The 25,072-nt window shown below is 45.5% G+C and overlaps 1 protein-coding gene and 1 non-coding gene across 2 annotated transcripts in view; one reads left to right on the top strand and one right to left on the bottom strand.

The window, feature by feature from the left end:
* The first annotated feature begins 462 nt into the window (after window positions 1-462).
* The window catches only part of GUCY1A2 (guanylate cyclase 1 soluble subunit alpha 2), a 145,021-nt gene continuing 120,411 nt past the window's right edge, over window positions 463-25,072 (top strand). The window contains exons 1-3 of the mRNA XM_053385738.1: window positions 463-1,075; window positions 19,896-19,957; window positions 24,918-25,039. Of these exons, the coding sequence (XP_053241713.1) occupies window positions 764-1,075; window positions 19,896-19,957; window positions 24,918-25,039 (496 nt within the window). The 5' untranslated portion in view covers window positions 463-763. The remainder of the gene's footprint in view (window positions 1,076-19,895; window positions 19,958-24,917; window positions 25,040-25,072) is intronic.
* On the bottom strand, window positions 23,010-23,083 carry TRNAI-GAU (transfer RNA isoleucine (anticodon GAU)). The gene has a single exon. It is a non-coding gene; the product is annotated as a tRNA-Ile (tRNA).

Raw genomic sequence — 25,072 nt, 5'->3', positions numbered from 1 at the left:
CTCGCCTTTTCTTCCCAGGCAAGGGGCGGCGGCGCCACCAATTTCGCTTTTCCACTCAGGTGCGAAAACGTCTTGGGCCGGCCCTGCTCGACTGCCTCGCGCCTAAACCCCGGGCTGCTTTGGAGAGCCGCTACCAGCCAGCGCGGACAATCTTGAAACTAGAGGGACTCGGTATCCCACCTGCTCCCCTTTGCTTTGGGGCTGGGTTCTTGCTTTTTCCAAAAAATCAAAAACCCAAAGAGATGTGGAAATGTGGAGATCCGAGGATCAGACGGGAGGCAATACTAAACTGAGATTGCCAGGGTCCTGCCATGGCATGCTTTCCCCCGCGTCCTCGTTTAAATCTGGCGGTGGGCGAGGCGCGCCTTCCGCGTTGCGCGCACGTGACGCCGGCGGAGGCGAGAGAAGGAGGAGCGAGCGGGGAAGGCAGCGGCGGCGGCGGCGGCGAGAGGAGAGGGGCGGGCAGGCGGGCGGGCGAGTGGGGGGCGGTTGGCAGATCCACGCAGGAGGAGGAGGTGGGCGGCGGACGGAGGCGTCTCCTTTAAATCCTCCCGGCTGCAAGCAAGGCAGCGCATGTGGACGCGAGCGAGGAAGGCAGGCAGGGGCAGCGAGAGAGGGATCTCGGCGCCCTCCCGAGCAATGACCACCCGCGCGATCGCCAGCCCTGCGGGACTCCCTGGCCGCCGCTGCCGCCGCGCCTCGCCGGAGCTGCTCGCCATCTGATGCCCCCCTGGCCAAGCAGCAGGAGCAGACGCCACGCAGCATGTCCCGGCGCAAGATCTCGTCGGAATCCTTCAGCTCGCTCGGCTCGGACTACCTGGAGACCAGCCCGGAGGAGGAAGGCGAATGTCCCGTGGCCAGGCTGCTGTGGAACGGCAGCCGGAGCCCCCCTTCGCAGTCCGGGGCCACCACCCCCGTCGCCGCCGCAGCCCCCCCGTTAGAGGCGGCAGCAGCGGCGGCGGCGGGGCCAGCCGCGGTCTCGGCAGCCCCCTCGGGCTCCCGGAGGGCTCCTCGCCGGAGAAGGGTCAACCTGGACTCGCTGGGCGAGAGCATCAGCCGCCTCACCGCCCCCACGGTAATTGCGCCGCGCCCGGGCCGCCATCAGGTGCAGGCGCGGTCTCGATGCATGCAACGCAGGGAAGGGAAGGGTTTGCGCAGGCAAAGGCGGCCGCAGAAAGGGAAGGGGTCGAAATCCAGCAGAACCTCCGGGCGACACCAGACGCGCGTGTCGCCGCCATCACACGCGACGCTCTGCACGCGGGTTGCGCGTTCTGTTCTGCTTGCCGGGTAGAGAGGTTTTCGCGACGCGCGGAGCGGCCCTCCGTCTCTCGCCTGCATTCGGGTCCCGCCTTACGCGCTTGCTGCGGAAAACCGCGCGCACAACCCATGATCCGGGGTTTGAAAGCGCGGCGCCGTCGGCTCCGGAGTGTCGCTCTCTGCTCCCGGTCCCCGCCTCGGCGCAACTTGGCTGTATAGCCACCCTCCCCCTTCCCGGTCCGGTTTCTGCTCCGCGTCGTCCTGTCTCATCCTGGTAACATCCCATAGCCGGCGCCTCTCCTTGCTTCACCTACATAAATCGAGTGTCGTTGTCTGGTTCCGCTATCCTGGTTCGAGATCCTCAGCCAGGATCTGGGACTCCTCTTCTGGCTTCTCTCGCTGCAGCTAGTGCTGAAAGCGTGGGAAATCCGCTGCGTTTAGCGTATCCTAAGCCACCATAACGGAGAATCGGACTGCAAGAGGAGTTACCGTTATGCACAGAATCAGCCCATGATATTTAGGTGCCTAAGGCAGAAAATTCCGATAGCACCCCGTCCTATGGTGCTTTCTCTCCCCTATCCTTAGCGTGGTACACAGTCCAGCCGAAGTTCTCCCATCAGTCCCGTTGAAAGGGATGAGTGATGCCCAGCCATGCATCTGGTACATCTAGGTTCCTTGGATAAATGCCAGTTGCTATTGTCTTCATGGCCTTAGGGGAAGGACCTTAGATCAATGGTACAGCATCCATCCTGCATGCAGAAGTTTCCCAGGTTTAATCCCTGTCATCTCCCGGGAGAGATTCCTACTTGAAACCCTGGTCAGTGTAGGCAATAGTGAGCTAGATGGAGTGAGGGTCTGACTTGGTACATAAGGCAGCTTTCTATCTCCCTCTGGGCTCCTGGCTGGCCGCTGTGGTTCTTTTTACGTTCTCTTGTGTGCAAGCCATAAGAGCTTTCCGACGAGCGTTCGGGTCAAGTGTGTCAGCCTTGCCACCTTTGTCAGTTGCCTCACCTTCCTTGCTGCTTATGGTAGCCTGAATCTATATGTAGTGGTTTGGATGCAAACATGTCTTATTGCCCAAGCATCTGCACACTTTAAATTGTTCCCTTTTTTTTATCTTCAAAGTTTCAAGTGGGCAATGTTTCACCTGCAATCTCCACCACCAATAATACTTTGCATCCCCCTCCTTCTGAATTTCTTTTTAACATCTCCCAGGATCTAGGGGATGATTCAAAAGAAGAGATTTGAAGGTAAGATATCGTTCTTCTGAATTCTCCCCTACTCATCCGTTCACTTGCCAGGCTCCCTGTTGATCTTCTTTACACTTCTTACACAGTCTGTATCGCAATAACTGTTGGACACTTCCTCTGTGACACCTTTTCTGTCACTACTGTATTTCAGTTTTTGGTTATCCTTAACTATTCCCCTTGCTTCCATCATCAAAGCACTGTCCCTTTATTTCCAGATCCTATGGTCAGAGTTTCTCCTAAACCCAACATTTCCCCACTTTCCCAGCTCTGGGTTCCTCTGTTACGCTCCTAAATGCTGATGATGTCTTAGGACTTAGGAAAGGGCCATGTAACTCAGTGTTAAGAGCTTTTCCTCGCATGTAGGATCTCCCAGGTTCAGTCCCTGGCATCCTCAGGTAGAGCTGGGAATATCACCTGTCTGAAGACTTGGAGAGCTACTGTCAATCAGAGTAGACATTATTGAGTCTGACTCAGGATGAGGCTGCTTCCTGTGTGGGTGTTTTAGATGTATATGTAGCATGCAAATGCAAGCAGGACCTGAGCATGAGAATTCTGATGGTCCACACCCCAGGAAAAGTCATTTTGGGCAATTTGGAGCAAAGGAGAAGAATGTGTGTGCCTGTCGCTTCTCCGATCCAAATACCCCCTTCCTCAAACGAGGCTGCTTTTGCAGCTTGAATCCCACTGGATTCCCAAAGTGTCATTTCCTTTAAAAAGAAACGGGCAGCTGTCGTTTGGTTACATGGATTAATGTGTAAGGTGTAGCCAGGCTCTCAATGCACCGGCTTAGCCTCTTGCACTCCAGTGATCTGCACTGGCTCCTTGCGAAGATTCTCATCAGTGTGGAGAAGCTGCTCTTATTTCTGCCGGCGATGATTGCTTTGCTGTTTGACTTTAGCTCTTACAATTTTGGGCCCCTTTAGTGGAAAAGCCTCCGAAGTTTCCTACTATGATTAGCTGTTGCTCCTAGTTACTTCTGTGCATGTCAGGTGGACCCATGTGCTGAGTTTCAAAGACTGCTGCTGAGAATCCAATCAGAGAACAATGAACTGACCACTTATCTTGGGTGCAGTACACCTTCTAAGGCTCCCATTGTCCTGAGCATTGAAAGGAAAAATCTGAAGGGGAAAAAAGAACCCTATCTCCTGTTTACAGCGTTTCAGGAAGGAAAGGAGCCACGTGTTTCAGCAGCTCTGGAAACTGGGGCATTTCCCAGGGAGGCTGGAGATAACAAATCAATGGTTTGGAATTAGAAAACGCAACTGGTATCTGCAGGAAAGTATTGGAATGCTCCTGTTAGGGTTCCAAGATTTTGCATCCCGTTCTCCCCTTTTCCACACCTTCTGATCATGTTCAGTCTGCATTGGGCTGTTTTGGGGTGTCCTCCATCATGGGGTTTTTCCTCTAAAGAGCTTATGCCTTGCTGCAACCTTTACGGTTTCCCCAAGCATACTGATACTTCTCTCCTGCATGTGGATGGTGCTGTTTTGTCTTGTTAAGGACCCTTGTGGAGAACGAGTTTGCCATTTATGTATAGGACTAGCAAAATTCCAATCATCATGGTGGTTGGGAAGAGAGGATATTGCATGGAGCTCCCTGTGTCCCTCGTTGGGTTTGTGATCCGTGATAATAACTCAAGCACCATGTGTGGAGTTTGCCCCCACCGCAGCCTTGTTCCCAGTTGCGGTGCTTTACTTCTCCAAACCAGAGTTCTCTTTCTTGGTCACACTAGAGTGTGACAGAATCTCGAGAAACTTCTATATGCTCTGCAGGGGTGAAAACAGCTTGTGGGAGTGATTGGAAGTGGGGAAACACTCAACAGGGGAAAAGGTTAAGCTCCCTATCTTCATGCTGCACCTCTGCTCCAAATCTATGCTGAAATAATAGCTAAATATAAAATGATGGAAGCAGGTTTTCATATGACACCTGTATGTCAATGTCTGCAATAGCTCACCAGCACTCAGGTCCATAAATTGTTTTCAGTGCTAGAACTCAGCCCTAGAATAGAGCCTCTCATATAAAAGATATTCCCCACATACTGTCACTTTCTGTCACCGGCTATGGAATCTTGTTTGCCTTATACCAAGTCCACCTAGCCCAGTATGGTCCCCACCGGCTTGAACCTGGGACCATTTTCATTCAAAGCAAGTCATCTGCCAACTGAGCTGTGTGTTTGTGATTAGCAGGGACAGGAGTGCAGTTAGCCTCTAATTGCATCCCTGCGTTTCCCCCTTTACACACTCTCATAGAAGTGAATCAATGCCTTTCCCTCTGATGGGGAATAATAAATCGGTGCTGTCGGGTCACTATTGTGGTGAAAGTGAAATCTGCCTTTAGTTGGGGGGATGCTTAGCATTCCACCTGTTAGCCCTGTTTGTTTGGCTTGATGGACATCTAGAACTTACCAGCGTCGTTTTACAGCAACTGCAATGCCTCTCTTGTTTCTCAGCGCTGTGGAGAGATGCTAAAATTGGTGGAGAGATTATTAGGAAAGAGGTGCTTAGGATGAATGCAGTTTAGCCATGGTAGCAAACCACGGAGCACCTTCTTCCTCTGCTTTGATCTGTTTTGTGGGAGCTCTTTCGTGCCATTTTACAAAGTGTGCAAAATATTAAGGGTGGAATTGACACCATCTTGAAATCAGTGAATTGAGTTCATCAGTGTCGTTGCTTTGTATACTTCATCAATCAGCACAACTTTGGCATGTTCATAAGTTGTGTCTAAAAATGCAGGTGTGCTTCTCTGCTCCCTCATTCCCACTGGCATAGAGCTTTCACATTACTGGATGTAATAAACAACAATTTTTGCTGTAAATGACAAGTGTTCGTTGAAATGCTATTGCCGTGTCCTGAAAGCACCGGCTAAATTTTACTCTTTTATCTGTGCTGAAATAGTTTGTTTTGGAGTTAATGAAATGCTGAAAGCACTCAAATCTCAGTCTTAACCTTGGACAGGAGCCGTAGGAGATCCTTGTACTGTGTCAGAAGCCAGAGTGAACAAGTTGGTAGCTTAACCATAATTTCTGATGTCAGGCAGGAGTGCAGTAAATTAGATTATCTTTATTCTCTCCCCTTTCTCCCTCCAATTCATGGCATTTGCACCCAGTGTTTAGGATTGCAGCGTACAATTCTGATTTTTGATAAATAGGTTTCGACAGGCGTAGGGGGGGAAAATCAAGGCAGTTGGTCATGCAGAATTTTGATGCTAGGGAACTGGAATAATCCTGTGTAGACTGTGGTCCTGCAAAAGATGATTGCTGATTTCTAGATATTAGGAAACAGAATTGCCCCCCCCCCCCAAGAAGGGGTAAACAGTTCCACCTATACTATTACAGCTAGAGATAATGATCTCTAGTTGTTGGAGGTGGAGATTGCAATATAAAACATGCTGCAGTTATCATTGCACTTGTGGTGGTTTGATCGGTTCTAGTCAAATTATAGTTGGTAAATGATAGGAATCACTGGGCAATCTATTGTCTGTGTGCCACCTTCCTATTTTTGGTAAAAATGATCTCTATCTGAGCTTTTGATTTATTGGTCTGTCAATTGCTATGGTTCATCCTTGCTTTTGACATCCTTTTTATTCATCGTGACAACAGTGGATAAAGCAAACGAGCACCTTGCTGGATATAGATGAAGAGATTTATCAGTATATTACATGGTTAACTGTAGTACAGTTTGTTTAACTAGCATTTTCTTTCATTGGCTTCCAACTCCCCCCTCTTTTTTTTTGAGTAAGCAGACCTAACAGTTGGTGCTATGATGTCAAAATTAACCAAAGACATCCCAGCTAGCCTGCAGTATATATTATCTATCTAATAAGATAGTGGCATAATTTTCATAAATCTTGTACGGTATGTTTCAAAGTGATCTGATAAAGCACATTGTCATATTCCCCTCTCCATCCCAAGATCATCCAGAGCTGGCACTGCTTCAGATTTTAGCAGTTATATTTTCACATTTTGATGCATCATTAACCCTCCCATAATGAGATAGCTTAAAAGGTAGGTTCAGACATCCAGACCATAAAAGAATATTTATTTGCCACTGTTAATATGAGGAAACAAACACATTTTAAGGGGAATGCTCCTTCTGACCGTTCTGGGTCGTCTTCCCACCCAGCCACTTGGAGGATTATACATTTGTAAGTTAATTTTCCAGATCATGGCTGAGCCAACAGACAACTTGTTGCTTTGGTTTTCAAGTTACTTTAGTAATTATCACTGCAGATCTCTGCTGCTGAAAAGGTGCTTTGCATACATCCCTGCCTCTACTTCTTCACAGTACATTCAATAACAATATTTCATATTTAACGTTTTTATATTGTCATAAGGTACGTCAGTATTATTATGCCCCATATTAAAAAGGGGGTGGGGGAGGCAGAGAGTGTGTGGCTTGTCTAAGACAAGAGTGTTTATTGCAGAGCACAGATATGAGCTGGGGAAGTCTCGATTTTTTGCTCAGCCTCTTTGATGCTACACCACATCACTTCTCAATTTGGCACGATAGCGTTTACTAGGTCTATAGCCCAGTGGTATAGCACCTATTTTGCATGCAGAAAGTCCCAGATTCAGTCCCTGGAGGGACCGGGAGAGACACTCCAACCAGAACCCTGAAGAGCTACTGTCAGTCTGTGTTGGCAATATTGAGCTAGATCAGGGTTTCCCAAACTTGTGGCGCCAGCTGTTTTAGTACTGCAACTCCCATCATCCTTAGCTAGTAGGACCAGTGGCCAGGGATGATGGTAACTGTAGTCCAAAAACAGCTGGAGACCCAAGGTTGAAAAATTCCGAGCTAGATGGACCAATGGACTGACTCCATGTAAAAAAAACAAACCCATGCACCAAAATACACTGCAGTTTCCCATAAGAACAGCAGAATTTATATAGCGCTTCTGAGTGTTCAAACTGTTTTACAAAATTATTGCATGCCTTTATCACAACCCTGCATGATCTGCTGGGGCGCTGCAGGGCTTTGCAACTGTGACATAGTGAACAGAGCAGAACGGCAGGCGAGAGGCAGGGGTCGCACCAAATTTTGGGCATGCGCAGGGTGCCACTTAAATTTGAAAGGCCAAAGTCTGCTCTGTGCTGGCATTTCTATTCCAATTTTGCAGATTGGGGGAGGGGAGTCTGGCTTAGGCTGATAGTGAATTAGCAAAGGCCGCCTATGATGGTTTATATGCAAGGCAATATGGTTTGGAAGATTGGGGGGGGGGCTGCTTCTGGTTCCTGAGTTTCCGCAGACCCAACTAATTTCTTCTTGTTTAGCTCAGGCGATGTTTTATCACAGGCATAGGCAAACTTGGCCCTCCAGATGTTTTGGGACTACAATTCCCATCATCCCTGACCACTGGTCCTGTTTGCTAGGGATCATAGGAGTTGTAGTCCCAAAATATCTGGAGGGCTGAGTTTGCCTATGCCTGTTTTATCATCATGTCTGAACTAGCAATCGCCTCCCTCCCAAACCAGAATCAAACCCTGGTTTGCGATCCTTGATCATGATTAAATTGCAGATTACGATACTTCATTGACATTTATCATCGTTTCCAAACTATGTGTTAGGAAGGGAAATAGAGGCAAGTGTCACGTTGTGGTGTGTTGTTATCCTGGAGTTTAGATCTGAATCTCAGATGCAAAATATTTCATTCTGATCAGATGGCTGCATTGCACAATGGCAGTTCCATTTGTTTGAGTCTTCTCTCCCAGAATAGTAACCGTACATGCCAGCATATTGGAACATTCAAGAAATTATTTCTTAAATCTTAATAATCGTGATTGCTAGATGGATTACCTAGATTTGGAGTAAGTCGTGCTTTTGCACATTATAAGTCTGTGACCCACCAAATCAAGCACAGCCCACCTAGTGCGCATTGTGGCCTGCCAGATATGTGACAATCACTTCATTATTTTTTTTTAGTTGTAGACAGGCAGCAAAACTAGGGCGCTTGTCAAACCCTTGGTGGTTGTCATAAATGACTGGTGGTTTACATTCGGATTGATGGATTATGAATTGTGTATGCCTGGGACAACTTTTTTCACCTTCTATCACACTACATAGGATCAGGAGCTTAAAGATGCTCCCGATATACATTTAACAATGCTTGGGTTGTATTGCTTTTATTCTGGGCTTAAATTTAGAGATAACTGGAGTGTATGCAGGATAAATTTAGAAAGGAACTGAAGGTTATCCGGCCCAGCCTTTTTATTCAAAGGCAGGATCCATCAAACACAATTCTTTGTGGGCTGATTTCACACATAATGCACATGCCCATCATTTTATGACTATAGCATCAAGTGGGTGACTTGAAACTGGAGATCAAACACCCCAGATAGAACTTCCACATCATCTCAAACGCAAATATTTTCAAAGGAGTTGACTCATGCATTTAGCTGTGATGCAAAAGATGAAAAATCAAGTGATGTACAAGCTATACGCGAATTGGTTCCAAGCGAATGATCGCTATTCTCTTCAGTAATGAGAGAGTCTTTGGAATAATTGAATTTTGGAACCGGGAGAGATTCCTCCAAAGTCATCTAGTCCAACTCCCGCTCGGTGCAGCCTTAACGCAGGATGCAACTACAGCATCCCTGAAAAGTAGGCATCCAGCTCCAGTCTGAACCCTCCACTGAAGGAGATTCCACCAGCGGAAGCTGATGTATGAGGGCTAATGGGACACTGCCCCAGCAACAGCAATCTACCCTCAGCCAGCCCGCACCTGCCTGCCTTACTTACAGCTCATCTCAGAGGCAGCATTGCCTATCAGCTTCCTCCTCCTTAGTATTGCAGGAGTTTGGATGACATGACCTTTGCGGTCCCTTCCATTTCTACAGTTCTGTGATGCCAGGACTCTTATGCTCAGCACTGCGGTGTTCCTGGCTTCCAGCTGCAGTGGATCAGACAAGCGTTTGATTCGTCATCCCCCCTCTCTATTTTCATTCTTTCAGTCTCACTAATGGGCCATTTTCACGATGGGGAGAGATTGCCAATGACCCATCTGTATTCTTGCTCCGAGACGCGGGTGGCGCTTTGGGTTAAACCACAGAGCCTAGGACTTGCCGATCAGAAGGTCAGCGGTTCAAATCCCCGCGATGGGGTGAGCTCCCGTTGCTCGGTCCCTGCTCCTGCCAACCTAGCAGTTTGAAAGCACGTCAAAGTGCAAGTAGATAAATAGGTACCACTCTGGTGGGAAGGTAAACGGCGTTTCCGTGTGCTGCTCTGGTTCGCCAGAAGCGGCTTAGTCATGCTGGCCACATGACCCGGAAGCTGTACGCCGGCTCCCTTGGCCAATAAAGCGAGATGAGCGCCGCAACCCCAGAGTCGGCCATGACTGGACCTAATGGTCAGGGGTCCCTTTACCTTTACCTTTTTATTCTTGCTCCACTGCAGCTGAAAACCACCATACTACTCATCCCCCCGGTTTTGAATCCCGTTGTTGTAAACAGCTGGACCTCAACCATTGCAATTTGAGATTCCTGCATTGCGTTGAAGGAGGGTTGGGCTAGATGACCCTCGGGGTCCTTTCCATCTTTTCCATTTTGTGATTTTATGATTCTATGGCTCCACCTGTCATTGGCCCTGGCTCTTCCTCCAATGAGTTCTCTGCCTTCTGCCCTGCCAGTCCCATTGGGCACCAAATCCCCATCTCTTGAGGCAGTCTGTGTCACTGTTGAATGGCTTAGGAAGTTTCCCCTGATGTTTAGCTGAAAGCTGCTACCTTGCAATTTCTTTGCAATGCTGTCTTAGCACAGGGGGGAGCTCTCCCATGCTGTGCTTCCACTTGGTAATTGGCAGGTATGAAATGGATGGAAGAAAGCAGGAGGTGTTGGAAATAGGAAGTTGAAGAAAGAAAGAAAAATAAGTGAGTTTTCTGTAACATATGGGAGAGCCATAGCCTTATGTAGAATATTATACAGAGCACAGAAAAGTTCTGTAAACTATTCCTCTGAGTGATGCAGGTTGCTGGTTGTTGTCAGCACTTGCGAAAAGTTAGAAATTACACGGTTAAGCAAAAATAAAATAAAATCTGCAAAGACGTTGGCATAACTGGCAGTGAAAAATGGACTCCAATCGGAAATGTAGCCTTGTGGTTACGAAACGAGTGAAAAACCAGTCTGTGGGTGCAAGAGACAACAGATTTATAAAACTTAGAAAATCCATTGTGAAAATGCTTTAAGCAAATTTTCTGCAAAGAGACTGGGGTAATCTAGTCAGATAAGCAGGGTACAAATAATAAAATTGTTGTTGTAATAATTAAGCATAAACCAGACACAGAAAACATAGCTGGATAGATGGCATAAAATTATAACTCACTTATTAACTAACAGCACAATCTACTGAATTCATTGGGGATTACTCAGAGGAAAGTAGAGTTAGGATTGCAGCCTTAATAACCAAATAAACATAATTACAGTATATTTATTTGTTCGAAGCTGTAATGCTATATATGCTTATTGGGAAACAAGTCCCATTCAACTCAGTGGGACTTAATTTGGAGCAGGTTTGTACTGTATGTACAATTTTAGTGTATTTTCCAGCCCCAGGTTGGAGCATAGCTTTTAAAAATAATTTTTTTTTCCACTGTGATTTTGTTTGCTTTATGATGGAGTTGTTAATTTGTTGTTTATTTGGACCTGTTTATATGATTTTGCAATGTTTGTATATTGCTGTTTCTCTCTGTTTATTTTTATTGCTTCCCCCACTTGCTCTGCAGTTGAAAATATTTAATGAAGAATGTGCTGTAAATACTGCAAATCATAATAAAGATAATAACAAGCCCCAACATCCCCAACCACACTGGCATAAGTGATGCAAATCATGCTAATTTGCGCATATTTCCTTGGTTAGTATCGTATATTTTATTTCTGGCAGTTATAGGAAGGGACAATGAGCTGGTAAAGGGCTATTTCCAACTATATTTGTCTAGTCAGTAAGCAGCACATGATCTGAATCACAAAGCATTTATCTTCTTTTGACTTCGATTCAACTATCTGGAAATCACTTCCCCAAAATATCTGTGGCATTGGAGTTGATTTGCTCTGTGGGGCCCAGTAGGTTGGGATGTGGGTAGTGCTGTGGTCTAAATCACTGAGCCTGTTGGGCTTGCCCGTCGGAAGGTTGGCGTTTCGAATCCCTGTGACGGAGTGAGCTGCCGTTGCTCTGTCCCAGCTTCTGCCAACGTAGCAGTTTGAAAGCATGCCAGTGCAAGTAGATAAATAGGTACCGCTGCGGCAGGAAGATAAACAGTGTTTCCATGCGCTCTGGCTTCCGTCACGGTGTTCCATTGTGCCAGAAGCGGTTTAGTCATGCTGGCCACGTGACCCGGAAAGCTGTCTGTGGAGAAACGTCGGCTCCCTCGGCCTGAATGAGATGAGCATCGCAACCCCATAGTCGCCTTTGACTGGTCTTAACTGTCCAGGGGTCCTTTACCTTTTGAAAACCTTTAGTAGGTTTTGACAGTTACAGGGACAGAGCTCAGTGGTCACAACTGCAAAAGGTTCACCTAACAGACGTTCACCTAAGATGCAAATTTTATTTTATTTTTTAAAAGCTGAGGCCTTGCTCTTAGCTTTCTTCTAACCAAGGCTTCTTTTTACCTGGAACTCACAGGAACTCAGTTCTGGCACCTCTCAGGTGAGCGCCATTGCTATTCAAAGAGAATGAGGGAGGTGTCATGGTGAGTTCCGACACCTCCTTTTCTAGAAAAATAGCACTGCGTATAACTTGCCTGAAATTTCAAGAAATTGTATCAGAGAACTTAGAATCTAGCCTTGCTGGATACATTTCTGCAACAGATTAGTCTAGTGCGAATCATTCACTGCACTGTGGTGTATCTATATTTGATACGTTGGCAGAGACCATTAAGCGCACCATTTCTCAAACCTTCACAAGTCATTTTGGAATTTCAGCTTTACTTAGTGTTACTTATGACATCAGAGTCCTTCTGTATTTAACTTTAGTCCTATGACAAGTATTTGACATTGCTATGATCTGTTGTTTCGTGTGTGTTTTTTTAAAAAAACAACAACATTGGCACTGTTGGGGCTATTCACTCTTTACAGAACATGGCTGATGTTCAGCAATCTAGACAGGCAGGGCACTGTTTTTACTGCAGCTGAGGGCATGGTGAAACTACCAAGACTCCTTTCCATTTTTCAAAGTTTTTAATTTGGTTTTTGCAATGAAAAATTATAAAAAATCAGTTACATATCAGATAAAGAGATGCCTCTGAATCTGAGGATTCCCCCCCTTTCCCTGGAGTCCCATTTTAATCATTTAAAACTGCATCTTCTTCAAACTCTTATCAATCTATATTTTCCATGAAGCACTACAAGTGAAATCAAAATCCTGCCAATGTTTCCATCTGCTTACAGCGGTCTCTTAGATAACTTATAATTTTTTCCCATTCTTTTATAAAGTTTTAGTCCTCTTGGTTCCTGAGTTTTCCAGTCAGCTTTGCCATTTCAACATAGCCCATCAGCTTGGTTTGCCATTCTTCTCTGTTAGGGACTGTATCCTCTTTCCATCTCGATGCCTTTCCATTTTCAGAATCCGTTCCAGCTATGCATGAGCTATGGTTCTCTAGCAGTGGTGGCTGGTGCTCAGTATGACTATTATTTAAATTTATACCTTGCCCTTCCTTCCCCAAGGAGGCCAGGGCGGCAGACAGACACACAGTTTAAAAACAAAGTAAAAACATTCCAAAGCAGTTAAAACGTTTTAAAAGCAATTGTAGTTTAAAAATGTTCTTGTATCCAGTGATCACTGGGTTGCCAGGAACAGCATTCTCCAGCCTCATGGTAAGCAGGAATGTTTCCAAATTCCTCCTGAAAGTTAATGATGACGGAGTCAGGCATCCCTCATGGGGGAAGGCATCCCACGAATGTGGAGCCACCACTGAAAAGGCCCCGTATGGATCAGGCGCAGTTGGGCAGCCCTCAATGGCTTCACCACTAACAAGGCCTCAGCCAATGATTGTAGGATCAGAAATTGTTGATATTGGGGAAGGTGCCTTTAAAGGTACTTGCACCACCAGGTCATTTGGGGCTTTATGTACTAGTACAGGGAGGGTGGAAGGCAGGGAGATGGAGCAAAAGCCAATGACTGAACCCATTGATTTGAATTTTACCCGCACCCATCTCTTTGCTGAGTTCTGCAGGGGCAACAAGGGATGCGGGTGGTGCTGTGGGTTAAACCACAGAGCCTAGGACTTGCCGATCAGAAGGTTGGCAGGTTCGAATCCCTGTGACGGGGTGAGCTCCCATTGTTTGGTCCCTGCTCCTGCCAACCTAGCAGTTCGAAAGCACGTCAAAGTGCAAGTAGATAAATAGGTGCAAGTAGATAAATAGGTACCGCTCCGGCGGGAAGGTAAACAGCATTTCCATGTGCTGCTCTGGTTCGCCAGAAGTGGCTTAGTCATGCTGGCCACATGACCCGGAAGCTGTCTGCAGACAAACGCCGGCACCCTCGGCCTATAGAGCGAGATAAGCGCGCAACCCCAGAGTCGGTCACGACTGGTCCTAATGGTCAGGGGTCCCTTTACCTTTATCTTTACAAGGGCAACACAATAGTGTGCTATTCAGCCTAACCGACCAGCCTCCCCACTGCTCTCTAGGGTTGCGGGCCTGGCCACTTAAGCCCAAACTAAAGATGAAAAGCATTTCCTGGTGGTTGCCAGTGATTCTCAGGACTTTTAAGTTTCCCTTTTCTTATATTTTGGGACAGTTATACTCACCAAGTAGCTCCTCTGGCAGGCATCGTTTTGCTCTTCAGATCTTTAACTTTGGTGCGCTTTAGACGTTTTAAGCATGCACTTCATAAGTGCATGACAGTTGAAGTGCCTTAATGGCTCTGCTAGAAGTCACTTAGCTTCTCGCTGAGAAGTGAGGGGAGGATCCTATTAGGTTTAGATGGAACCTCTTCCCCAAGAAGTAGTAGGACTCTGTCAGAGATGGGCGGCGTGTCTAGGCTCTGGATTTCCAAACTCAACAGACTTCCTTTTAGCTCAAATGTAACCTGTGACATTGGTTGCTTTTAAATATTTGCTTGTATTCAGTGATCTTCATCTGCACCCCCCCCCGGCTTTTAGAGGTAATACACTTGCATGTCTAAACAGCTTTTAATCTCAAGAGGAAGGTGTAGCTGTCAGGAGTTCAGCCTACACTCGAGTAGGACCCTGGTAGCGACACATGCCCGACTGGCATTTTCTCTCCCTCCTGGCCATTCGTTTGGGAGCTTCAAGAGCTTTCTTCTGCCCGAACATCACAGCAACTGATGCCAACCGACACTGGCACACTTAGGGATCCGCAGAGTTTTTGCAGCTTTTCGTGACAGACCTCAGCAACTCAGCATTTTGGCTAATCTACTTTATTTACATATAATAAACACACACGGAGCACTGCAACATGGCTCCCTCTCTCTCAAGCATCAGACAGCAAAGAGAAAGAACAATAGTCCCACTTCATGGAACACAGTAACACAAACATCGTGTCTCCATCACTTCCCACTCTGTGGAGTCAAAACATACACCATCATGTGCTAGACAAAAATCCCATGACTGCAATCATGGAGCAGGAATTCTAACAGTAGCTTCACATTCTACATTTTCATAAAGGGCAGCCTATGGAAAGCGAGTAGCTCAGGCATAAGGCTCATGTGCTTGATTTCCACAGGCAGGGGACCCTGGAGGTGAAGCCCATTGGCAAGCCCTTCTAACATACTTGCTTGATATGCTGTTTCAGATTTTATGGAAGGAGAGGCAAAATGCCCAAATTACCGAAAGGGCAGAGGGCACGTCATCCCCTTGCCTCTAGAAGTCTTCATGGAGGCATACTTTAGCAAATGTGGGAGGGGGGGAATTGAAGGGTGAGGCTTGTAGGCTTCATTAAGAGTCCCCTATCTTTCACTTTATTGGGCCCAACACATTTTGCTGCCTGAAGCAAAGGATAATATGGTGTTCCTCCTTCACCCCCCAATAAACTGGATTGGTAGTTGAATCTTATTTTAGCACCATCCTTGGAACAGCACCCTGCACTCTACCTGAGTGCAGTAGGCTATCTTAAGAGGTGCAGAGCAGGTTTAACGGCTTAGGGAGACTGTTGGGAGGGACACCTGCTGCCTGAAGCAGTTTCCTTTCTGTGCCTAATGGTAGGACTGGGCCTGCCCCCTGATAACTCCTGGGGCAGGGAAGATATTTTACTAGGGAGTAGGAAAGAGATCCGAAGGGCCCACTCTAGATTAAGTTAAGTTGCAAAGCAGCAGTAAATATTGTGGTGTTTTTTTAAAAAAAGAAATAAACACAAATGCACACAATAACCTCACAACAACTATACCAATGTTATCATTACAAAATTAGCAAGTGTTTAGAACAAGAAGTCCTCCATGTTTAATTGTGGCTCATGAGAAAAGTTCTCCTGAGGCAGAATCAGCATGGTTTGAAACACTGGGAGGGCCATGCCTTTTCTTAAATAAGACCTGGGATTCTTCTTGTTGTTTTTCTTTCCTAAATGTGTGTGGCTGAGAATCTGGATTAAATTTTACCAGTTAGCTGTTGTCCATTTACCACAGTGATAACACATAATTGTGACTTTGGTGTAAATGTCACATATCCTCACGAGATAATGAACTTGGAGGTTAGACTGTGAAGTCACTGCCGGAGGCGCTCTGTGTAATGAGGCGTCCAAAATATATGATACCAAAAGTAGTTTCCTAATTTTGATGCTCTAATTGCGATCAACCGGGGTGGATTTGGCTCACGGTCACCAGTCATGTATTGTGGTACATGACCATATTCCCCTCACAGAGCTACGATTACCCCTGCAATTGTTAAGCTACTCTGGCAGTTGTAACACCATGAGAGGAACACGGGTCTCCTAAAAACTCTCGGCCCTCTTAACAGACTACAGTCCCCAATATTCTTTGAGGAAAGCCATGGTGTTCAGTGTGGTATGACACTGCTTTAAATGCCTAAGGCAAATAGGGCCTGTAGTCTTTACCACAAGTGAGAAAGGACATGTTTCTAAAATGCTTCGCTTCAGACAGGACAGCTTTTTATTCCACGAAACCTCACAGCTGCAGAAAACATTTTTGTCCTGGCTTTCTGTTTTCCTGTAACTGCAGGTATCTGTGAATAGGAATCGGATGATGAAAGTGATGCAAATGAAGATAAATTCAATGAATAATAATAGTAACAAAAAGATAGGGACGTAGGTAGGTTAAGAGCACTTGACGCTGTTGAATAATGCAAAGCAAAACAAATGCTTTTAAAAAAAGAGACAGGTTACTGTTTGCGTAATTTAATTGCGTATTGTCTTTATAGAGTTGCCAGTTTTTCTTTGTTTCATTCTAATTGTGCAAAATCTGGCAACTGGTCAAATTGACCTCAGGTTTCAAGATAAAAGTCAATGGAGAAAGAGTTTAATTCCTGGGAGATGAACACTGTGTTCTTCTTTTATCCCTTTCTTCTCAGCAAAAATTGGTGCTGTGGAGCTGCTAAATTGACCCCCCCCCCAAGCAGCATCTGAAGAGAATTTCTGCTCCATCAGGTCCTTAGGTTTTAAACACCTGCTTCTCCAAATGGGAGGAAGCTGCTTCTTTATGTGTGGTCTCATTTAGATAGAGCTTCTGTTGATTTATTTTATTTTATTTTATTTTGCTAGAGCACATCAGATTTTTAAATGCTTTCCTGAGACAGTAAATTTGACTCCTGCTGAGAGCAGATGTAATTGCCAACTTGATTTTTTTTTTAAAAAAACCCAACAATCCCAAACCTGTTCAAAGGCTTAACCCTATTTCCCTTCTTTGTTTTTCAAGTCTATGCTGAGCTGCACATCTAAATGCAAAAGGCCAGGTAAATTGCTAGCTCCTGCTGTTAGAATAAGGCTCCTACAAGTTGTGCCTTCTACTTACGGCCGATATTGGGCATTGTATGGATCTTTCGTTTGTGCTGCCGTTGCAGCGAGAATAATTGAACTGTGATTTATCACAGTTTTTATTAAATTGACTTGGCATGATGACCTTCCTTTTCTTGCATATTGACAGGACAGGAGAAAGATGACTGAATTCAGCGTTCAAGACCTAAAATACAGCTGAAGTTCAAGGTCCCTCATGGAAGTACACGTAATTAAAAGCAATTTATATTCACCTCTGCAATTTGGAGTCCACGCAGGGATCATTATTGCCAAGCTGATTTTCTTAATGTGTGTTTTAAAGCCACATTTATCAAAATTAAGTAATATGTGAGCAATCTTCCCAGTTTTGTTTTTGCAATAAATAGCAACCATTTTATCCATGCATTTGCAGGCTCAAACACACATATCAACTGTGCCATGCGAAATTAAAGCGCCTTCAGACTGTCACTTTTTTGCAGGAGGGATTCAAGCACATGCCTGGAAATTTAGGTTTGCACAATTAAAGTAGGTTAAAGTGGTCTGTCGCTCCAGCTCGACAAATCCACTTGAAAAAAGAATGGGACTTCTTTGCAACTTGGAAAGTGACAGGGAAATGCATTGAAAAGTATGGGATGAAGAAAGGTTTGTAAATGGGGGACATAGAAACATCCTGCAAGCAAATCAAGATGCATGCCAGATGAATGATCACTGTCATATAAGAACTCTTACAGGTATTGCATTGAGGAGATGACAGTACGAGGCGGCACCCCTGGCTCCCTCGGCTGCCATGACTCAGGGAAGCATTGATGGGGAGAGATGAAGGCCAAAGGGAGGAGGAATGAAGCAGAGAGAGATGCAGGCGGAAGAACAAGGCTGGAATGGATCTGCAAGTGACACTTGGGTGATTGGCTCCAGCAATGGCAGAAAGCAGGAGACTGCTTCCAGTGACAGATGCAGGCAGAAGCTACAGATCCATTCCAGCCTTTTTCTCCTGCCTGCGTCTGTCACTGTCTCATAGTTATGTTTTCCTTGTTTTTTAGTGCTGTTTCTTTATTGCTCTTGCATTTCTTTGTAGTTTTATGCTGCTTTTACACTCATTCTTTCTGCTGGCACAACTTTCGTATTGCTTGTTCTATTTGATAATACAGTGGTACCTCGGTTTACGAACTTAATCCATTCTGGAAGTCCGTTTGTAAACTGAAACTGTTCTTAAACCGAGGCGCACTTCCCCTAATGAGGCCTTCTACCATAATCTGATGATACACCTTTTTAAGTTGGCCTTTGAGGTATTTTGTTTTGTGGTCCTCACATTTGTACTGTTTTGGTCCCTTATGAATCTTTTTTTTTTTTAAAAAAAGTAATTGTAGCAGTTTGTTTTCAGAATTTTTTATTTCATTTTTCTAACCTGCGCTGGGCTCTCACAGTGAAGGGTGGGTAAGAAATACAGTGGTACCTCGGGTTAAGTACTTAATTCGTTCTGGAGGTCTGTACTTAACCTGAAACTGTTCTTAACCTGGAGCACCACTTTAGCTAATGGGGCCTCCCGCTGCCGCTGCGCCGCCGGAGCACGATTCTGTTCTCATCCTGAAGCAAAGTTCTTAACCTGAAGCATTATTTCTGGGTTAGCGGAGTATGAAACCTGAAGTGTGTGTAACCTGAAGTGTGTGTAACCCGAGGTACTACTGTACAGTCGTACCTTGGTAGTCGAACTCCTTAGTTGTTGAACAAATTGGCTCCTGAACGTTGCAAACCTGGAAGTGAGTGTTCCAGTTTGCGAAAGTTTTTTTGAAGCCAAACGTCCGACGTGGCTTCCGATTGGCTGCTGGAAGCTAACATGTGGCATACTGCTCATGAGTGAACCGTGCCTACTTTTCTCCTCACCAGGAGAAAACAAACCATAATTCCCGTCTTAGTATTATGTTTGAACGCTATGTCTCTGCCATAATCAAGAGCAAATTTGGGCTGCAGATTATGGTTTGTTGTACATGAAACAAACCATGATCTCTGGTTAAGATGTAACACTAAGCCAGAGGATTGTGTGTTTATAGCTCTCGGCACGAGTGGAGAGGAGCGAAGTGTGCCTGAGTCAGTTGTGCACAATAAGCTATGGTTTATGATGCGCTGCGACTTGTGAATGGGCCCATTGTGTTTTCTGTTTGCTGCTTTTTGTATTAAGCAGCGCTGGCTAAAGAAACCACTGCTGATTTAACGGAGGACTAAAATATCAGGGAAGAGCCTTGAAATATTGATGTGTTTGTAGAACAAAAACAGCTTGCTACTTCTGGGCTGCTTTCTTCCCGTTTCTCTGGGGGAAGCACAGCAGATGTGTGAGGAGAGAGAGAAAAAGTGTAATTGGGAAAGAAAGACACCATACATTAGATTAAGCGATAAAATCAGTAGTCACCTCCAGACATCGTGCTGAGTGCTAGGCTGGCTGACGAACTGCTAATAACTTTTTTTAATAAAAAACCAAAACCATTCTTTCTTTGTTTATTCTGTAGCCTCAGACCATAAGGCAGACTCTCCAGAGGACACTGCAACATTACGAGCATCAAGTTATTGGGTAAGTAGAGCTCATTTCTCAAAAAATGGCGAGTGGATAGATAGATGGTGGTGACAATAAGAAGCAAGTGACATTATGATTCTATGATGTTTGCTAACATGAACACCTCATAGGCGCATAGGAAGTTGCCCTTACTTGGAGACCTCGGGGATTGAACCTGGGACCTTTGACATACAAAGCTGACGCTTTGCCACTGAGCTATGGCCCTTCCCCCTTTGCGTTCTTCATTGCTAGCTTGTTACACCAATTCTCAAATGGCAGTGGTGCTGCTGTTCATATAATTCGGATGCCCACAACTGCTCAGCTTAGGCTAGCTTTTTCTTCTTCTCAACGCAGAAAGATCCGTTTATTTGTTATAAGCTACTGATACAGTTTTGTCCACAGCCAAGGAATTTCTCTTAGGGATCGTTCATGCTTCTCTTTGTCCCATGATTTCTAAGGAATGGGTTCGAGAGGTGTGTTTTTTTGTCCCACCCCTTTCCCTGGGGAAACCTGTTGTCTACCACTGAATCACTACAAACGTTAACGTAACAAACATAAAACTTAAATTAATAGGGCAGAAAACCCTATTAGATTCAGTAGACAGTGGGTTTTCCTGGGGAAAGCAGTTCCTAGAAATCACGGGACAAACAGACATATGGATTAGCCCTCAGTATGGGATGCATTGTAAGAAACAGAATGGGATTTAGGACTCAGCTAGGGGTGAATTTGGATTCCCTCAGGAATATGTGGAACTAGATATTTTTCTAGAAAATGAGGTGCTGGAATACACCATGAACAGCTCCCTTGTTCTCTTATAATGGTGATGGCGCCCACCTTGAGAGGTGCCTGGACTGAGTTCGGGTGAGTTCCAGCCAAAAAATAAAAATAAAAAGCCCTTTGTGGCGCTACTTTCCGCTTTTGGGAGAAGTAGCTCAGCTTATTTCAGAAGTCGAGGAAAGCTTTGTACTACTGGCTCAAAGAAATGCTGTGCGTACACTCAACAGCATGGGAAGGGAAAGATATGGATTCGCCTCTTAACATGTTTTGAAAAAAACATTTAGTTTTTATTATTTTGGGACTATTTTATGAAGAAACTGTATGTGGCTTGTGAATTGTATTGTATTGTATTGTATTGTATTGTAATGTTTTGTTCTAAATGCTAATGTTGCGCACTTCTTGGAGTATTTGCAGAAGTGATCAATAAAGAAATCAGCACCAAATAACATAACTAATTCTGGGGACAGGATTAACTTTTTTTGGTTTTTTTGTTTTGAAAAGGAAAAGGTAGTCGGATTTCCCCCTGCTCCTCCAAGTTCAGGATTCTGATTTTGTTTTAGCAGAGCATAAATACAGTCCTATGACCTTTCTGTAGAATGAATCATGTAATGGTTTATTTATAAACAGTTCAGATATATTTGCCTTGTGGAAATGATTTCAGACCTCGGCCAGACTGCCTTTCTATTGTGCTAAATGTAAGAATACATCACCTAGTCCTTGCTAGAGAGAGTGTGCTACTCCAGTTAATGCTTTACATACGTGAGTAACACTGCAATGTTAGAAAGGAAAGGAAAACGGAAAACTGTGTTGATAGCCGAAAGAGTGAAGCGGAATGGCGTTGTAGCAATACAGTAAACTATGTTTATGATAATATTTTTTCTTTGGAAAAGACCTTTCTCGTCCAGCATTCTGTTTCCACAGTGGCCAATTGCGAATGCTTCTGGGAAGTCCAGAAACAGGACCACAGCACTCTCCTGCTTGTGTTTCCCAGTACTGCTTCTGATACTGGGATGCCATGAGCTGGCCGAGTCAGCATGATGCAGATGGATGATTTGCCGGGGAAAGGTCTCTAGTGAGATGGGGAGATTTTTGCCAGACTTGGGGATGCCTGATAATGAGGCTCCTGGGGAGTGGGGTGGGGCCCTTCAGCCTGCTTTCCCACCTCACCCTTGTCTATGGTGAGAGCCACAAGCCCCTCCACCTTCTTCTGACCCTCTCCGCAGTACGGCTGGGTGGTATATCAAACCAGTTTGAAGTCCACATCGCGATACCGGTTTCATAATTTTTGACCTGGCAATATATCATGATATGTGCTATGCAGAAATCACAAAGTGGGGAAAACCGTGAAGCCCAAATTTTTCTCTCTTGAGTCCTGCAGTCCCTCTTAACTCTGCCAGATCAGCTCTCCCCTGGCTCATGCAAGGGGGGCAGCGAATCGCAAGAGCAGGCGCTGGCAAAAATCACGATGAGGGGGAAAACAGTGAAGCCAGCCAATGCCTTTACATAGCTCTATCCTTATTTCAGACATTGTGGTATATTGATATATTGCGATGTTTAGCTGGTGATTCGGTACAGAGCAATGTTGAAAACCAGATATCGCCCAGCCCTACTCCACAGTGCCTTTTGCATTGCACCCCCTTGGAGTCATCAGGAGCTGGGTCCGTCTAGTCCAGTGGGAAGAATGCTGTTTCCCTCATGTCCTTTCTTCCATGCTTCTCATAGATCTGGTTGGCTGCTGAGAGAACAGGATGCTGGACTAAGAGGGGCCGTTCTTCTTACACAGAGCAGATCTGGGGAGAGCGTGGGGGCACACGGAGAGAAGAGAGGGGGAAGTTCTGTTGCGCAAATGGAAAATTATTTTGCTAGTGGATCTGTTTTGTTGACTAACGGCCCCATGTGTCTGGATACGCTTGCTGAAATAGGAATGTTTTCAGCCAGCCTCTAAAGAAGCACAGCGAAGGCAACTGCCTCGTGCCATTAGATGCGGAGTTCCAGAGCACACCAAAGGAGTGACTCCTCACGAATGAGGAGCATGAATATTGTGTGGCACCTTGAAAACTGCAAGTGCTGCAGGTCAGATCAGAGGACGACACCTGCCTTCTTTGTCTGGCCCTCTAAGCTGAATGTTATTCCCAGGGGCCTGAAGTACACATTGCTGACACAATTGTACCAAATCCATGGGATGCTAGAGCAATTGCTGAGCATATATCGCCTTAGAATCATAGAATTGTAGAGTTGGAAGGGACCCAGAGGGTCATCTAGTCCAACCCTCTACAATGCAGGAATATGCAGCTGTCCCATGCGGGGATCGAACCTGCAACCTTGGCATTATCAGCACCATGCTCTAACCAACTGAGCTATCCAGGCTTGACTGCCTTTACAATAAGACTGGCAAGCCCATAAAAGCTGATCGTTTGCACCAATATATAGAAACAGTACTCTGCCGCCCGCCCCCCCCCCAGTTTAAAAATGGACCCAAGTAGCAGCATCAGATTATATATGGTCCAGAGATTCACCCTTAACAACCCTGAGTAACTGCCTATGCCTTGTTTATATTGGCCACTGTACCTTTCCTATATAGTTTGGATGAAGCCTCTGCCAAGATGGGTTAAGCAGCAGTGACAAGGGGCAAATGCCAACTGCTGCTGTGGGCTCTCATGTAATTACCCGGGTGCCCTGGCAGCTTTGGCATGCTGTACAAGTCAGATCAGGTATGCATAGGTGCAAAAAAATTCATCCCAGGCATCTGAAACTCTCTACGCTTTGGGGATTCGCCCTTGTGCACCGCATAGCCTCTTTTGTCAAGCTAAGCTGCAGCGCTGTCCTTGGTGTTAATAAGGCTGGCGCGTCTGGAGAACCCCTTGGGGTAGAGTGGGAGAGAGAGCGAGAGCGCTATTGCTTGGGGAGTCGCCTGTGTATCCTTACTCATAGCTCGATGCAGAATATAGAACAGATGTGGGAGAAAGGGAGTGGAAACCTGGGCATGGAAAACTTCTGGCAAAAAGAGCTGCTCTTCTATTAAAGCTTGTGTTCCTAAGACTCAAGGCTTGAGACAGGGAGTGTGTGTCTGTGTTGCCTGCAGAACTCCACCCCTTTCTCTCTCCCCTTCCTGAACCATTTGGTATGTTTTTCCCCCACAAATTTGACCATCTCACTTGCTTGCTTCTGACTGTAGGTGATTCAATCTAATAATGGGTTCAGGGGGGGTCAAATTTGGAGCAAAAAGGTTCCATACCTATGAAAAATTCTGTAAGCTTGTAAAATTAAAAGATGCTGTATATGTTTTTCTGAAAACCCCCGAAACTGTCTGTCATGAACCTTTTGCTTACAGAATGCTGGTAGCAATTGAGTGTTTGGTGGGAGGGAGGGAGAGAATACAAAGGTATAAAGAAACCTGGTCAGGTAAATTGTGGGAGTCTTATTGATTAAATTTATGGTTGAGAGCAGGAGGGGGAGAAGTCTAAAAAGTGGGAGAGTAAGGTTGGGGGAGGATGTGTGTCGTGAGCTTTAAGAAGCTCCCTCATACACACTCATTCCACAGTTATGTTTCAAGAAGAGGGACGTGAAAACACATTTCCCCCACTCTCCAGAACTGCATGTCTCCCCCAGTCGTCCTCGCTATATAGGGCTCACGTTTGAAGCTGGAAGCCTCCTAGTGCTGTATTGCCTAGCAAGGGGAGGTCATGGGGTGTGGTCCTTTTACCCTCCCTCCTCCTCAAACTCCTCCAAAAGGTCTGAACAGCACTCTGAGATTACTGTTCCAGGTTGTTTGGAGTCTTCTTAGAGGACTGGATGCGCCACAACATTATGTTGCAGGTCCTGCTAGTCATTTATGAGATTTATATAGCCCCAGTCCCGGTATAGATCCTTGGGCAGTGGCTCTAACTAATCATTTATTGCTGCTTTCTGTTCCCAGTCCTTTAGCCAGTCGCCAATCAATGAGAGCACATTTCCTCTTATCCCTTGATTGCTAAGTTTACACATAGCCTTTGAGGAGGGATATTTTGGAAGTCCAAAGTTCCTGGATTACTCCCATCTGGCATGCTGTAATAACTCAAAATGTGGACGTGGCAGAACTTAACCTTTGAAGAAGCCATGCTGATTCTTCCTGAGAAGGCTTGTCCTTCTTTATGTTCAGTCATTCAAGATGCCAGTTTATTTTTGTTTTGTTTTCATGCACCAGTTTTGTGTTTCTTTCTAGTTACAGGGATGCTGAAAAGAACTTCCACAACCTCTCCAACCGGTGCTCCTATGCAGACCGCCCTGGCAATGACGAAACTGAAGATGTCTCAGGAATCCTCCAGTGTACAGCAAATATACTCGGTACCGTGTACATTTGTGTCATTAGCAGAATAC

The sequence above is a fragment of the Podarcis raffonei genome, chromosome 4 (genome assembly GCF_027172205.1).
Source record: "Podarcis raffonei isolate rPodRaf1 chromosome 4, rPodRaf1.pri, whole genome shotgun sequence".
In the NCBI taxonomy this organism is placed as follows: domain Eukaryota; kingdom Metazoa; phylum Chordata; class Lepidosauria; order Squamata; family Lacertidae; genus Podarcis; species Podarcis raffonei.
Note: the sequence above shows the minus strand (reverse complement) of the source record. Positions and strands in the feature narration are given on the sequence as shown.